The 18,127-nt window shown below is 33.2% G+C and overlaps 1 protein-coding gene across 6 annotated transcripts in view; it reads left to right on the top strand.

Annotated features, from left to right (window-relative positions):
• LOC146998682 (uncharacterized) overlaps positions 1 to 18,127 on the top strand; it is a 146,829-nt gene that overhangs the window by 17,100 nt on the left and 111,602 nt on the right. For 3 of the 6 annotated variants that reach the window (XR_015039679.1, XR_015039678.1, XR_015039677.1), the window contains exon 4: positions 17,157 to 17,294. Coding sequence is in view for 3 of the 6 variants with exons in the window: in XM_085811547.1 (XP_085667673.1) it covers positions 8,979 to 14,036 (5,058 nt within the window). In the remaining 3 variants the exon portion in view is untranslated. Of the gene's footprint in view, positions 1 to 8,967; positions 14,655 to 17,156; positions 17,295 to 18,127 lie in introns of those variants that run through there. The other 3 variants (XM_085811547.1, XM_085811549.1, XM_085811548.1) reach the window with 1 other exon arrangement.

Genomic DNA, 18,127 nt, shown 5'->3' with positions numbered 1-18,127 from the left:
AAAACGTCGTGCTACAAAACATCGTGGGAGAAAACATCGCAGTTCTAAAACATCATGGTACAAAACATCGTCGTCGAAAATAAAGCGGTTCAAAAACATCGCAGTTTAAAAACATCGTCGTTGAAAATATCGTGGTAAAAAATAAAGTATCTACAAATCATCGCATGACGATAACATCGCAGACAGGCTTTTTTCAGGCATGCTTTAATAAGTGTAAATGGATATTCCCATAATGATTTGTGAGCGCAAAATGGAAAGAACGATAATTTTTACTTTCATATTTTTATTAATTAATAAATTTTGCTGAGAAAATAAAAAGGAAACTTAAGCATAAAAAATTAATGCAAGTTATAGCACTTAATAGAATTTTAAACCGACATAGTTAACTAACAAAGGCCATTAATAAATCATTTTTATAAAGTTTTTACTGGTAATATTTCATGAAAAGTATAATCTATAAGTTACATTTAATTTTCTATGCTTAAGTTTCCTTCTTACGTTTTCAGCAAAAATTTATTAGTTAATAAAATATTTGAAAGTAAAATTTATCCTTCTTTACACCTTGCGCTCACAAATCATTATGGGAATATCCATTTACAGTTATTAAAACCTGAAAAAAGCATGTCTGCGATGTTATCGTCATGCGATGATTTGTAGATACTTTATTTTTTACCACGATATTTTCGACGACGATGTTTTTAAACTGCGATGCTTTTGAACCGCTTTATTTTCTACGACGATGTTTTGTACCACGATGTTTTAGAACTGCGATGTTTTCTCTTTGCGATGTTTTCTCCCACGATTTTTTGTAGCACGACGTTTTCACCTTGCGTTGTTTTCTCCGCGACGTTTTCGTCCACAATGTTATCGGCGGACACCATTGGGACTGCCTAGAAGTAATGAATCACTCATCCTAAGTTTAGAAAAAGATGAAGCAAATCTGACAACTACAATCCTGAAACCAAGGCTACTTGTAGAAGAGAAACGTATAATTAGAAATGAGAGTTCAGCCAAAGTGTATCATGAAGAACAAGCTCTTCACACTGAAGGTTTTGCCACCAACCAGAAGAAGCCTGCATTTGGAAAACCCATGAAAAAGTATGCAGCTAAAAGGCCAAATGAAGAAGAAACTAACAGAGGAAGAAGTATTAAATGCTTCAGCTGTGGCCAGTGGGGGCACATATCTAAAAATTGTGAAGAGGGCAAATATCAGAACGAAAACAGCGCCAAAACTGCAGTTGACCTCAAGACAAACATTACACTTCTGGCAAACAAAGAAAAATCAAGAAAAAGTAATCTGTGGATTTTAGACAGTGGAGCTACAGAACACTTGACCTCTGATAAAAGAAAATCCTCAGACCTTAAGAAGTACACATCTGAAGTTGAAGTTGCTAATTCAGAAAGAATGAAGGTCACTGGAATTGGAAATATTTCATTTTCTGTTGGAGAAGATGGAGAAAAAAACGTCACTATTGAAAATGTCCTATATGTTCCAGAACTAGGAGGAAATGTATTATCCATTGGTAGAATTGAAAAAAGAGGCTTAAAAGTAGAAATTGCTGAAGGAAAAGCCAAAGTGATTGGTAAGAATGGAGATACTCTTTTATCTGGTGAGAAAAAAGGAAGACTATACATAATCGAAGAAAAAATGGCAACTGCCTACGCTACGAAAACTGAAAGTGCCTGCCGACTTGCTGCATCGTAGACTTGGTCATCCACATATTTGTACAACAAAAAATATTGTCCCCATCGGCAGAAACCTGAAATCAACAGTATTAGTAAATGAACCTTGCCAAATCTGTATTCAGGGAAAATGAAAAGAAAGAAATTTCCAAAAGCCGCTAGTACAAAAGCTTAAGACATCCTAGAAGTTATACATTCAGATGTTGTTGGTAAAATTTCTACCCCTTCCTTTGGAGGCTCAAATTACTTTGTGACTTTCATGGATGAATTTTCTCACTATACCACAGCATTCCCTATGAAAGCCAAAAGTGAAGTACTAGAAAAATTTGAGGAGTACCGTTGCATGGTAGAAAATCTCCAAAACAGAAAAATCAAATTCTTGAGAAATGACAATGATGGGGAATACATAAGTGGAAAATTCGACAAGTACCTCGCTGCACATGCGATCCAAAGACAACTAACTGTACCCGACACACCTCAACAAAATGGTATGGCAGAAAGACTGAACCAAACATTGATAAACACGACAAGATGTTTTCTTATCAAGTCTGGAGCAGATCACAGGTTTTGGGCTGAAGCAATGGCCACTGCAGCCTATCTCCACAACAAGCGCCCATCTATGGCAATTGATGGCGATATTCCAGAAGAAAGATGATCAGGCTCTGGAAGCAAAACAGACCACCTCAGAGTTTTCGGATGCAGAGCCTGGAGTCATGTTCGCTCACACTCAAGAGGAAGCAAACTTGATCCCAAAGCTACAGAATGTGTTTTTGTGGGATATCCTAAAGGCGTTAAAGGCTACAAATTGTATGACATGAAGAAGAAACATTTTTTTTTGTCAACAGAGATGTCATTTTTGAAGAAAATGTTTTCCCCTTAAAACTAAGCAAGTGTGACAATCCTGCAGAAGAAGCTACTCTTAAAATTGAAGACTTTGAATCGAAATATCCCTTGGACCTACCTGAAACAGAAGCTTGTGACTCATCTCTAGATCACATAACTCCTGAAGTAAATGACTTGGATGAAACCAAACATCTAAATACAGATCCTATTGACCAAAATTTCGAAAGATGCCCAGACATACAGCTTGAAAATACTCCAGATTATGAAGATGAAGGCCAATCAGTTACAGAGATACAAGACGTTGCTAACAACCTAGACCCTGAAGTCAAGGCAGCAGCCAGAAACCCTACCCATGGGAGTGAGAGAGGTGAAAAAAGAAAAACCAAAATTCCTAAACATTTCGAAGATTTTTATCTGTACAGTGCCCAAGAGATACAACAATCTGATGAAAAGGATTCAGTAACTCTAAAAGATGTCCTGAAATCACCTGAAGCTGACATGTGGGTGAAAGCCATGGAGGAAGAAATTCAAAACCTCACTCAGGCTCAAACCTGGGAACTAACTACGAAACCACAAGGAGCTAAAGTAATACCATCCAGATGGTTGTTTCATAAGAAAAAAGATGAGATTGGGAACCGAGCAAAGTTCAAAGCCAGATTGGTAGCAAAAGGCTATCTGCAAATACCTGGAGTGGACTTTCAAGACACCTTTTCACCAGTCATCAAACTTAAATCTATAAGGTTACTGCTTGCCATAGCTGCAGAGAAAAACCTAGAGGTTCACCAAATGGATGTGACAGCTGCATACCTTAATGGAATCCTAAAAGAGGACATATATATGGCACAGCCAGAAGGCTGCATTGAGAAAGGGAAAGAACACCTTGTCTGCCACCGGTGGCAGACAAGGTGTTCTTTAGTTGGTGTGCATTGCTGTGGTTGCTTGGTCCCATGTAACCTTATATTCCCAATATATTTTTAATTGTTCAACCTGGACTATATTGTTTCTTTAACCCACGAATAACTCAAACTTTATCATTTTATCCTCCCATTGCCATTAGGAAATTTTAATACTGACTTTTTTCGATTAAAGCAGTTTTTATTCTTTCAAATGCTGTGTTTGCTTTGACTGACCAGGTAAACCAGTCTTTCTTTTTTAAGTTCAGTAGTGTCTTCAATAGTTCTTTTGAAGTGGCAAAATCTTTGATAAAAAGTCTTAGGAACACAAACCCAAAAATAGACCAGCTTCTTTGCTGCATGCATTAGGTGCAGGGTAATGTTTTATTGCAATCATTTTTTTATCTTCTGTGAGCATGCTCTTTTGAGAAATCTTACAGCCCAAGTGATGAATTTTAAGCATTTAATGTGGCCACATTTATTTTTAATACTGCTTCTTTCAGGAGCAAAACTCTTCATGCAAATCTCGAATATATTCATCCGTAGTGTCACTAGTAACAATATCGAGTAAATAAATAAATGTGCTTTTTCTAAGACAAGTCTTAGAGTTAAATCCATCACCCCTGAGGGGATGCTCCACATAAGCCAAGATGCATTCTCAGGAAAGCATAAATGGCTGACTTTGTAATAAATGTGTTTTTTGGCACATCCTCTGGGTTTACACATATTTGAATCCAGAGGTGAGATATAGCATTGTCATGTATTTTGTGAATTTTATTTTTTAGGTAATTTCCTCAATGTCCTTATTGACATGCATTTTATTTCTTCAGTTATTAAAATCCATTTTATTTCCTCAATTATTATTAAATAGACAGGGTATTTAGTTATGCTATTTAATTTTTGGTGTTCATTTGCAAAATGCCATGCTTGATGGTCTGTCTGTGGGGAATTAATTGTCTTTCGGGAGAGTACTGTTGTGCTAGCATAAGGCCTACTTGTGGGAATTAATTTTATTCGTTATTATTTCCATAATTATTTACTTGATGCACTTCTCAATTGTTTCTTTTTAACTTTATCATGGTGGTAGAGTGCTCAGCAGGGAGATCTATTTTCTGTGTAGATGCTGTGGGATACAATATGAGTTAACCCTGGTGCCTTATCAAATAAATTGTGAAAATTTGTCTTGCTGAGTGTTCCAGCTTCAATTGTTGCCAGTCAAAGGATGAGGGTGGGACTGTTTTCTTCCCACTTATTCACATCCTGCTGTACCATGGCTTCTCGAAAAGTAATTTTCATCCTCACTGCTTTTAAAAAATTCATTCCCAATGTTACAGGTGCTTGCAGATTTCTCACTACAAAGAAACAGCAACTTTTTGATTCTCGTTTTTCACTTGTACATTTAATGTGACCTTTCATATGCATGCACATTGTTTGCCTTGCGTGGCAATAATGTTTGTTCCTTAAACATCAAATAGTTGTCTATACAATTTAAAATTCTTGTGAAAAAGATTTTCTGCCAAGAAACTACTTTGTGCCCTTTTATCTAATAATGCATCTGCTGTTTAATAGAATTTGAATGACTGCAGGGCCAAATTTTTTACTGTAAAGTGAATCTGAGAGGGGTTTTTGTTTCATCTCGGGTGAGTGCACCTTTGATTAGTTTAAGTTCTTGCTATCTTTCCCTTGTTTCCGCTTTTGTGATTTATCTCGGCAATCGCCATTTACAGGTAAAAATTTCTTTCTATTTGCAAAATGTTTGCTGTCGTGAAACGTGGGCCTCCCATCTGTTTAAAGACCTGAAAAATTTTCCATCTGCTACAGACCTACAAAATTGTCCATTTGACCTCTGGCTGTATCCCAACTTACGTGTACTTTCTGATACCCTCCTACTTTCAGACTTTACCATGTGCTCAAATATATGATGAATAATTTTCAACTTAAAGCATTATAATAAAATCTGAATGATTTCTTTTTTACAAAACCTTGGTGTAGAAAAAGCAATTGTATTAAGTGAATCTGAGAGGGGTTTTTGTTTCTTCTGGGGTGACTGCGCCCTCAGTTAGTTTAAGTTCTTGCCATCTTTCCCTTGTTTCTGCTTTTGTGACTTATCTTGGCAATTGCCATCAGCAGGTAAAAATTTATTTCTATTTTCAAAATGTTTGCTGTCATGAAACCTGGGCTTTCCATCTGCTTAAAGACCTACAAAATTTTCCATCTGCTACAGACTTACAAAATTGTCCTTTTGACCTCTGGCTGTATCCCAACTTGCGTGTAATTTCTGATACCCTCCTACTTTCAGACTTTACACATGAGCTCAAATAATTGTTTCAGTGTGCTTGTATTTCTCAATTCAATTGTCCTTAATCTGCGACAGCAACATAGGGAGTATAATTTGGATAACCTCTGCATTGATTTTTTCCACCTGTACAGTAGATTTGCCAGTTGTATTTTTCTCAGAATAAACAGTCAGTTCTTCGACATGATATTGATATCTACTAAAGAGTTCCACCTCAAATTTTGACCTGTATTTGACCATGAGAATTGCTTTTACAGGGACGACTTTAAATACTTTCAGCTTATAAGTTGCTGCCTGGTTATTCTAACAAAAATTTACCAATGCACTTGTACTAGGTCAGTGTTGTCCCCACAGTGCAGCAATTGCTGTGGTGGCCCTCTGTATTTCAACAACCAGGTAAAGCAAAAATATGCATCCACTTCTTCCAAAAAAGTCAGTATTGATCTTTTGCTGTCAAAAGTCACTGCAAATTCCATTGATGTTCGCATCATTTGTACGATGAATACAAATTGTTCCATGAAACTTACTAGTGCCTGGGCTCTTGAGAGGGGGGTTAAAAATTTAATTATTGTGAGCCATTGTTTGAGCCAAACACCTCTGTAGAGTTTGATTTTCTTTGTAGCATAAACTAGTGTCAGACTCCTGACAGACTTGAAGTGAATTACCATTTGCTCTGAAATAACAGACAGATCTTGAAAAGGTTTGAAACAACCTTTTATTAAATCAGAATTTAAACTTAAAATGCCTGTTTTCTGCATACAAATCAGCCACCATTTGAGGCGATGTAACTTAAAATAACAGTCAAACTCAAATTTAAACTGAGCTTAGTATTCACAGACTGTGCAGTTGACTTAATGCAAAGTTGTCTCAGAACATCTCCCCAGCATAACAATTTAAATGTCGGCAGCTATGATGTAGGCTGAAGAATTAGAAACTTATCTCAGTTAGTGAACCCTAGTAACTTGCCCTCTAAAGGCAGAAACATTATATGTCTTACAATTCAAAACATTTGGTTTAAATAGCCTCTAAACTGATATCGTCTTTGTCAAACCAAAATCTGCTATGTGCACTTTTTGGAAATTTCGACTATGATGACTAGTTTACCAACCAGATTTTCGTATAAAAGACTGCTATGTGACTTTAAGCATTATATGGTGAACTGTGATCGCTAAAAAAAATATGCAATGTGTATCAGCCAGAATATTGTTAAATAAAAAAGTGGCATGTAACAAATGTGCACATAGCAGGTTTTGGTTTGACAATGATGATATGCATTCTGGTCAGGAAATGGAAAGGAGAAGTGATAGTAAAGCTGAAATGATAAATAACTGCTTACTTAAATTAATATTCCTACAACATTAAGCATTTGTTTGTATTCAGATCGAAAGTTACATACAAAATAGTCTTTAGTCTTAACTGAAGATATATTTTTTGTGTATTGTGTCATTCTTCATATCATTTTATGTAATAATCAGACTGGTTAACAAACAGGCTCTTCCTGGATGTAACTTTGTACAACTTTATATGTGACCTGATAGTAATAAATACATAATTCTAAGTCAGTAGTAGATTTTATTTTTCAAATATTTTGATTTGGAGTAATTTTCTTTCCTAACTGCTGGAACAATTTAATTTCACTCTGAATCAATATTTTAACCTGTAATGCACTGACTGTCATCTTCATTGACTTCTGCAAGTTTGTGATAATTTAACTAACAGACACAATTGTGATCATAGCTGTCACTAGGCATTTTGCCACTAGGCGGAACAGTTACCACCACCTCTGACCACTGAATGGAACTTTAGCTAATTTTCTAGCCAAGGAAGGTGTACAATGGAAGTTTTTACCCCCAAGAGCACCAAATTTTAATGGTCTATCTGAAGTAGGAGTAAAATCCTTTAAATTTCATTTTAAATGAACAGTAGGAAATTCAGTATTAACCTACGAAGAAATTTTGACAGTAACAGTTCAAGTAGAGGAAATCTTACATTCTCGCCCTCTTACACCGTTAACTTCTAATATTGATGATTTAAATGTTTTGACCCCTGGTCATTTCCTTATAGGCTGACCGATCAATTCAATAATTGAATCCAATTTAACAGAAGTAGATAATAACAGACTTAGTTTATGTCAAAAAACTACAAAAATGGTACAAAATATATGGAAGAACTGGACTAATAATTACTTGAGCACTTTGAATCAAAGAAATAAATGGATGATTGCTAAACAAAATATTAAAATAGGGGATATGGTAGTGATCAAGGAAGAAAATCTTCCTACCTGCAAATGGTTGTTAGGGAGAATTGTAGATGTGTTTTATGGGAAGGACAACCTTGTGCGAGTTGTCTCCGTCAAAACCAAACATGGTATTTATAAACGAGCAGTTGCTAAAATTGCTATACTGCCAATTGAGAAATAATGTACGAATTTTTTATGTTTATTTGAAGGTTTGAATTTTAATCCATCATATTTGTTCTTTTCACATTGTAATTACATGCATTATAATTTGTGCATTAATTTACAATGTATCATTTTGTATTGTATGAGTATTTATTACTTTTTTGAATTTTACTTATTGTATTGAAATTAATATTTCAACGCCAGGCGGGATGTTCGGTGTCTGAAAGAGTATTGCTTGGCAGCATTGTTTTACGCCAAGCAGAGTTTGGCTTCAGTGTAACCCTAAAGTTATTTCGTTTTTGCCTTATTAGTATGTATGATTTTTGACTTGATGTGAGAGCATATGGTTGCTCGCTTTTAGCTAAGTTACATAGGTAACTATAAGCACATGCATGTGCTAGTATTCAATAATGTTGTTTTTGTTAAAATAAATTTGTTATTGTTAATATTACAGTCCACTTACTGAAGTTAAGTATCATTAAATAAGTTCGAGTTATCTTCGGCAGGAAGAGTATGTAGCCCAAATTCATTAACTTAATACAGTGTGTTTTAAAAAGAACCACAGTAGTGAGATTAAACATTTTCTCAGTATCCTAGCCTGTCCCTCTTAAGCACGGTTAAAGACAGACAAGTAAAAAAAGCTAAATAATAACTAAAGAAAGTTATGCCAAAACAATAGAGGTCTAGAAAATAATAATTAAAACCCTAATTTTTTTCTTTTAATAATTCATAGTTTTAATTGAATTTTTGTTCCTTGTAAGTGATATATATATATTTTTTAATTCTCTCTATGTATATATATATATATATATATATATATATATATATATTTATGTGTTTTTTTATTTCAGTCAAAAATAGTATGGTTTTAACAAAAGAAGAAAAGACTGAAGTTCTCATTTTCTTCGTGGAACTTCTGCAAAAGATTCAAAATCCTATTTATTATGAAAATCTTAGAGGTCATGTTTCTAAAGGCTCCATTGTTGTTAAAAATTATGTTAGGAAAGAATGTAAAGCTGAAAAATTGCTTCAATTCTTCATTAGAAGAAAAGAATATTTTGTTGTAAATAATGAAGAAGTATCTCTTCGAAATAAAAATAAGGATTGTAATGAAGTTTCTTTCAGTGATAAAGATTTTAAGTTGCATGATAATGATAAATGCCAAAAAAGCTCTTTTGAAGATCGGCAATCTTTTAATAAGGATTTAATAAAACTTAGGGGAAGTTCTAGTGCAAATTCATCTATTGCAGGCAAAGATGAAGATGCTGAGGAAGAAATGAGATATAAGGAGTATACTATTAAATACTTTATTTCTGTACTAGAGCAAAAAAAGCAAATTCATGTTGATAATATTGATTATGATGCTTTGTCAAAGAAGATTAAGAAATATTTAAAGACATATCTTAAAACAAAAAGTATCAAAACCTTTTTTCAAAAGTTTGATGATATATTTATCATAAATAATGATGGTTTTGTTGCTCTTGCACCCGTCTCTAAAAATGATGAAAATATTGATCTAAAATCTGTTTCTGTTGAAGAAATAGTAACTGTTGAACCAGAACCTCTTGACCCTGAAGTGAAAAAGGTTGAGAATTTTCTCTCTTGCATTAAGTTCTTTACAGATATCATAGAAAAGAAAAACCCTCCCTGTCTTGTTGATAAACTGAGTGGATATCTTTCTCAAGCATCAAAAGATATTCAGTTTTATCTTAAATACAACTATCGTAATTTTAAAGATCTTTTTTATGATACTCCAGTGATCTTTAATGTGAACAACTATGATGAAATATATCTTTTAAAAGATTACAAGAAAAAAATTAAAGAAGTAGAAAAGCTTGTTCGTAAAGCTTATAAAAGACCATCATCTTCACATATGCCAATAATGTCTCAAGTGAAATCTCGTTTGTCTGCACCTCCCTCTGTGATAATGAATGGTGGACCTGAACTAGGTATGGCCAGTGCTTTGGAAATAAAAAATTTGGAACAGTGTGTTACATATGGTAATCATGGTGGTGATGAGAGAGATTGTAGAGGACTAGAAGTGTTAGGCCACTGTAAGGAATCTGCTATACTGGTATCTAATAAACCTAGTGCTGAAAATGACCATTTAATAGATAATTTCTCACGAAAGGAAAGTGCTGAAGTTCTTATTGAATGCAAAGATTCATTTGTTGCTAATAAAGAATTATACGAGCTCGAATCAAAGCCAGAATTGTTATTTAAAAAAAATATTATGGGAACAGACGGACTGGCAGTATTAAAAAAATCTCTTGATAAGGCACCAGGTTTTATAAACACCAAAAATTATGATAAAGATATTTCTAAAATTGTATGTGAAAATGAGTTTGAAAACTATGATGCTTATGAGAAAGAACTTTGTGTAAAAGTCAAGCTTACTGTAGAATTATTATGTTTAATCATGGCTTATGAAGAAAATGAATTGTCTACTGTTTATGAAGGAAAAGCAGTGAAGTATTTTACTGAAATTTTAGAGAAGAGTCAGTATAATTTTTGCTCTGTTAGTAGTTTGCAAGGCAAACTTGGAGAAGTTTCAGGTGATATTTGCTCCTATATGAATAGGCAGTACAAAGGAGAAAAATTTCCTCTTTTTTTCAAAGCACATAAAGAGTTTATTGTTAAATCCAGCACAGTTGAATTATCTTCTGTGTACAAAGAATTAAAGAACAGTCCTTTGCAGCATGTTCAAGAAAACAGTAAAACGGTAATGAAAAGTCTTCAGAATTTATTTAATAGTCCTCGTTTTAAAGAGTATCAGAAAGAAATTTGTGGATTTTTAGTAGACATAAGTAAGCTTTTATTGAAGAAAGGCAGTGCTAAGATAGAGAACTTGATTTGCATTGCTCCACAATATCCTCTTTGTTTTATTTGGATCAGATCATTAGATGGATCCACTATGTCTACTAAAATGAAACTTTTTTTGGATTCTTTAAAAATTTTTGAAATTAAGGAAGAGTTATATATTGTCTATAACTCTGACTATCAGAGTGCCTTAAAAGATGCATCAACCTTTTTTTATGAAATGTTTTCAAAAATTAATTTTATAAATTCGAATTTAGAAGTGAATTGCTTAAATGAAAAACATAATGTTGTAACAAGCACTGTTGTAGACCATATAAAAATGGCACTTAATGAAAGATCTTGTGTAAAATTAAATGAATTACCTGAAATTTTACATAGTTCTGTATTAGGCATTATACCAATAGGAAAATGTTCTCAGTATCTTGTGAGTGTTATAGAAGAAAGTAATTTATTTTTGGTGGAGAATGGGGAAATTAAACTTAAAATTGAAGCAAAACAAGGGTTGTTGATGAATTCTTGTCATGACAGTGAAGAGAGAGATTGGTCTATGAGAGACCGTATGATTAAAAATGGTGTTGATGTTGAGATCACTAAGGACAAACCATCGTATGAAATTGACGTAATTAAAAGTGGTGTTCAAATCACTGAGGACAAACCACCATATGAAATTGAAGTAGATGGAAGGATGCTAACTAGTATTTGTAATACCAGTAATAAAGAAAATATATCTGTAAAAGATTGTGTGGTGAGAAGTGGCAGTGAAACAGTTGCTGATGTCAGTGTGGACAAATTATCTGATGAAACTGCAACAGATGTAACGATGTTAACAAATGCTCGTGATTATAGCAAGGAAGAATGTGTGCCTATAGAAGTTCATTTAAGTAAACGTGACAATGAAACTTCTGTTGAAGTCAATGAGAAAGAGACACCATTTAAAAGTAAAGCAAATCAAGTAATGTTAACTACTGTCCATGCTAATATCCCAGGAGAAGATATGCTTATAAATTATTGTGTGCTTAAAAATGGCAGTGAAACAAATGGCAAGGACAGTGAGAACAAAACATCGTATGAAACTGAAGTACATCAGAGGATGTTAAATAGTGAGTGCAGGCAGGAAAATGCATCTATGAAAGATTGTGTTATTGAAAGTGCCAATGAAGCTTCTTTTGAGATTAGTAAGGATAAGATGTTCTGTGAAACAGTTCTGGAACAAGGCATGTTGATTAATGCTTGTGATAACAAAGGAGAGAATATGTCCTTAAGAGATTCTCTAGTTAAAAATGGCAGTTCTGAAGACAAGATATTTTGTAATATTGAAGTTAATCAAGGTATATTAAGTAATGCTTATGACAACTGCACAAAAGAAACTGTGTCATTAGAAAGTAATGAGATTAAAAGCAAAAGTAATAGTTATATTGAGATTGATAAGAACAAAGTATCTTGTTCTAATATTGAAGCAGATCAAAGTATGTTAGACAATGCTTGTGGTAACAGCCAAGAGAAAAGTTTGTTCGTTGAAGATTGTGCAGTAAAAACTAGTAATGGTAATTCTACAGTGTTTAATGAGAGTAAGGTGCCAGTTCATAGTTCTGAGGAACTGAACTTTTCAACTTGTAAATCAGATGTACATAATCCTCATTCTTTTTCTGGAAATCCTTTAATGTCAGAAAATTGTAAAAATACCACAGTTAATCATAGAAATTGTCTTTATGAAACAGGAAATAACAGGCAGCTTGAGGAACCTTTTAGAATGAGTGGTGGTGAAACAGAAAATTCTGAGTTGTCTGGTATTACTGAGTCCGGAGAAGTGGCCTTATGTTCAGATTGTTCTGAGAGCTCTGATGAATCGAGTATTCTGGAAAATGTCTGTAATTTGTACGAAGAAGTAGAGTCTGAGTTAGGAAATATGCATTTAGTAAAAGACTGCTCTCCCAATCAATCAAATTCTTTTAATACAGTATTAAAACATTTTAAATTTAATGTACCGTTATCAGGTGCATTTAGTACCTCTGAGGGTTCAACACTTGAAATTTGTGACAGAAATAATGATGTATTGTTAAATCAAAAGAAATATGAAGAAGGTTCTCAGTATATGGATAAAAATATTAAAGTTTTCAGTAGAAATACAAATATTAACTCTCATATGACAGGAAATTGTCAGACTGTAGAAAGTCATGCACATGACTTCTTGCAACCCATTATTGGCAGAATAGCACTTTTATCTACTGATTCATGTATAGCTATAGCTGATATTAATGGCAAAAAACAGCATATATATGGCTTAAAATCTTTATTTCACTGTGATAAGCATGAATATAGCTCTAATTGTTTCAGTGCCCTAAGTCTTGATGATGAGGTATCATGTTACATTCACTTTTCTGAATTCACGAGTGAAGTATGGATGGCTTTTATGATGTCTAGTGAATGTCATCATGGTCTTGGTGAGGAAAGTTTAACAAAGGACATAGTGTCAGAGAATTCTCAATCTTATGTACCAGATCAGTTTCAGTTGAATTGCATCAGGAATGAGAAAGAAAATTATTCTAACAGTTTTACAAAAATTTTTGATGAACTGGTGCAAAATGAAACTGTATCTTTCCATAATGGCTACACAATTCATCTAACTGGTGATACTAAGTCAAGTAGAGACACAGTAGAAGTATCATGTCAGAAATACCCTGACATCTGTGAGGAATCATCACAAACTGAAATTTTATCATGCAACTCTGGTTGCCAGACTTACCATATAGATGATGTTAAGTTATGCATGGCTATGAATGAAGTATCATGCCAGATCTCTCCCGACTTTTGTGATGAAATGCTGCAAACCGAAATTCTGACTTTAACATGCGACTGTCAGACTGACCCATTTGATCAAATAAGTTCTACAGAAATTTCATGTCAGACTGTTTTTATACAACCTACAGTTGATGCATCAGTACAAACTAATTTCAGAGTTCAAGATCGCATCTGCCAAACTGATGTAAGTGGTGATATAACAGTTGATATTCGAGCACTAAAAACGCCTCAAACTGCCACTTTAGGCTGCCAAACTCTTTCTACTGGCGACATTATGATTAAAATGTACTATCATGAGTAGATTTTCCAGTGAAATTTTTATTGTATTTTTTTAATTGTCTCGCTAATTCTCATTTTTAAGTTGTATATGAATGAGAAAAAGGGTTTTATAATTTTGGAATTTGTATTTTGGATTATTGGATAATTTTAATTTTAATTTTTTTTATGCAAAAGCTTAATGTTGAATCATCTTTCAAGTTTAGTCTTGAAAATTTGAAAAAAAAAAGGGGGGGGGCTAGAATTTTTTTTTTAATTAAATGTTAAAATACATATGATTTTTTAATATTTAATGTTATTTTAATACTGAATTGGACAAATAAATTGTTTTGTTTTAAATATTTCTTTGGAGAATTTTCAAGAATATAAAATTTTATTAATTTCAAGATTATTTTCATCCTTCTGCACATCATCTGTAAATTATGTGTAAGTTATGTGTTTAAGAATGGAAATGGTGCAGAAATGTTTATATGTTGTTTATCTGATATTTGTTACATTTGCTTAACATGAATAAACTCTTTTTAAGTTTGGCTATCGAATATGATATGTTATTGAATATGAAGTATGAATGATGTTGATAGTAGTGATTCATTGATTTTTATCCTGTATGTTCGAACGTTAATAAATTGTTTGTTATATTTTATTTGTTCTGTTTTTTTTAAGAATGAAAGCATTACATTTAGAAATGTAAGTAATATAATTTCATGTTCATTTACATGTGAAAATTATCTTCAAAGATTACTTATTGCAACATCATCTTTGTCAATCAGCTGCAGATTTTGTTGTTAAAAGCAACATGTATGTATGAAATTATGCTATAAATTTGTGAAGAGATTGGTACTATTATGAACTATGCATTGTAATATTTTTTAAAAGTCAGATGTGGCATACATTTAAATTTCCTGTTCTTAAATTAGCAAAATGTAAGATTGATTAAATTAAAATCACAAATATCCCCTTCCATTTTATTTATAAGTGACTTTTTCTAAGGGGAAGAATAAGTGTGATGATTGTTTTCAAACTAAAAACAAAAAATAAGTATATTTGGTAATAAAATAGTATGTTTAATAGTGATGCTTTGTTTAATGATAAGAAAGTGACTTGTAATTTTTAATTAAAGGAGGATGTTGTAAAAGTATAGCATTGTTTACTATTTAAAAACCAATAACATGTTGTTTTCCAGAGTTAACAACAAAATTCAGAATCCTAACTAATGAATCCAACTATGGAATTTACTGTGTGAAACTTGCTGTTCCGTCCCCCCCCCTTCAAATGAAGTACAAAAATATCTAACTTTATGGCAAATAAAAATTGGCTGCCAGTCAAACATGAAAAATAAGCAAATGAATAACAACACTTGAGCATTATAAAAGTTTAAATGCTGGTTGAACATTTTTCTTAATTTTTTTTATTTGAATCTGGAATTATGTCTCAAAAATGTTTGTAAGCTATGCCATGCTGTTGGAAATTAACAGTGGAATGATTTGTTAAATGTGGCAAATTTCTTTTTTGTAGATTATTCTTTTTTTTTTTTTTTTTTCCATAGTATGCCTTTGTCCAAAATTAAGGCTTAGAAACACAAAATGGGCTATTGAAAAACAATTAATATACTGTAACAAAATTTTTTACACATCCAATATGATGAGACAGCCAACAGTAATGTAACAAAATAAACGGAGTAAATGTTTGCGATATGGAAATGAAACCGAAAATTTTCAAAACATGAAACTTCATATTTCCAGAATAGTCCAGCTGGGATTACAGTGAACCCGCACAACATCACATGCTTCACAGTGCCTTCATAATGTAAATGAAGCTGCCAATCATAAATTGTGGCAACATATCCCATTCTTCTAAAAGTGAAGATTTTAAAGCCTAGGATGTCTTGGTTCAGCATTAACACCATGCAGTGGCTCCTTGTAGAGCATTCCAGCCTGTTGTATAGGATTTAGCTTCAGCAAGTCTTATTGGTTACACTATATGACAAACATACTGTCTACCTCAGACTTGTTGTCGATTAAATTCTGTTTAGTCTCAATATCTCATCCATAAAAATAAAGTTTTGTACAATAGTTTCCCTGAAAACTTCATGTACTGAATCTTGATTCCTTACTGAATACAATATGGCCCCAATCTTGCTGCTCCAAAAATATAATGCTCAACAAAAGATGGTTTGTTTTCTGCAGTCTTTTGTGGGGGAACAACTACTTCTGGTTGTTAGGCATGTATATAAAATTTGCCTGGAGATTGTTCTTCCAGATACAGTGTCAAGGCACTAAGAGAGCTCTTTTGCCATCATGTCTCTATGGCTTTGTGCATTTAGGACCACATAGTGACCTTTGCAGGTGTAAAACTGTAGATAAAAAACTGTTTTCAACCTTATCACTAATGATTTAATCATTAGATAACTACGCAGCTAGATGGTCTTTATTGTGTGTGTTTAAATAATGCTTGAATTATGTCTCTTTCTAAGTACTCGAATAGGGGAAAACATTCATATAATATGATTTATATTGTGCTTTAATTTTTTTTCATTCCTTCTATGCCAGATATTTGTATCATCCCATATTCTAAACAAATTTTGTAGTTTTAACATTCCTTTGTGGCTTATGTTATGAATAGATGGGAAGAAAAAGGATCTTGGACACATTAATAGTGCAAAGTTATTGGGAAAAAAACTATGCAATATCACTAATTTATATGTATAAACACCGCAATGAAATATGAACGCCTCTTTGTGTTCATTTTCCACCCCTCTCCTATTCAGTATGCCTCATTTGTTTAGAGTCGACTGCCACTGCAGCCTTGTTTCTTGATAATGTTAAGTTTTAGTTGATACCACAACTGGAAGAAGGCAGTAACAGAAGTTTATACTTTAATTAGATCTACACTAGTAGACAAAATTAAGAGATGGGAAATATTTTCCCACATTTCTTCTAAAATACAACACAAAACCTAGACAATTTTTTGCCATGTAATGTCACTGTGGTGCTGGTCTTGCTGAGGTGAGTTTACTTATTCCTGGGGGCGTCGTTACACCAGCAGGAGATATGTCCTCTTGCAGGTGCTCAGCTTATTCCGCTCTGCGACACAGTAGTGATATTTATTGTCTCTTCTGAATAGTCTTGTTTTTCTCTGTTTATAGGTGAAATGAGTACACATCATCTGTTAGACAAAGGTATGAGATGAAAACTTGTGAGTAGGCTTGAGGTAGGGCAGTCCCAAGCTCAGGTTGCAAGAGAACTAGATGCAACACCAAATGTCATCTCTAATTTGTGAATTTGTAAGTTCGCCAACTGCATTTGTTTATAGTATTAAACTGTGTTATAAGAATAGGATTTTTTATAAGAACATATTGATTATTTTCCTTTTATTTCTTACTTGAAAAAGATAGTCCATAGAATATTCTAATGGATAAAAATGGTACTCACTTTGAAAAATGCTTGAGAAACACTGCATTAAACCATGAAATAATTGAACGTAAATATACAGCAGTACAAAATCCAAAGCTAATACGATCTACTTTGCAATGGTACAAAACTACTGAAAAAGTGTATTTTCACCAAGTTTGCAAAAACGCAAACATGCATAAAATAATTGGTTAGGTGCAAATAATATGAATGCAAATTCTTAAGTTGTCATTACATAGTCCATATAATCTGTCCTACATATTACGTCACTAAGACGCTTTCACTGTACTCGGAAAAAGATTTTGATTTCATTGAACATATAAAGAGAGAAAGTGTTGTATTTTTAGCCTTTTTAATCTTTTCCTACTATTTTCTGTAGGTAATATATATTGTTGCGGATTTTGTATTTATTTTTCTATTTTTAGTAGAATTGTAATTAAAATTGTTTTATTTCCCCCAGCAGTGCAGCGCTTGAAAAGTTTTAAAAGAAAGCTACGCCGAAAAAGCAAAAATGCAGGAGCACGCGCATTTAATAAATAGTTACCTCGTAATTGTACTCTTTTGCCTTCCAGAAACCTCGAGAAAATGCCGGAATGTTCTCGTGAATGATTAAAAATATTATAAAAGCCAGAGCAAAACATCTCTGTTTAGTTGTTTACTTATTTGTAGTTGACTAGCGAATTCGCGGTGCGATCGGATTAGCTTT

The sequence above is a fragment of the Stegodyphus dumicola genome, chromosome 2 (assembly GCF_044657685.1).
Source record: "Stegodyphus dumicola isolate Sdum_Otavi_A_Nest chromosome 2, ASM4465768v1".
Lineage (NCBI taxonomy): Eukaryota > Metazoa > Arthropoda > Arachnida > Araneae > Eresidae > Stegodyphus > Stegodyphus dumicola.
Note: the sequence above shows the minus strand (reverse complement) of the source record. Positions and strands in the feature narration are given on the sequence as shown.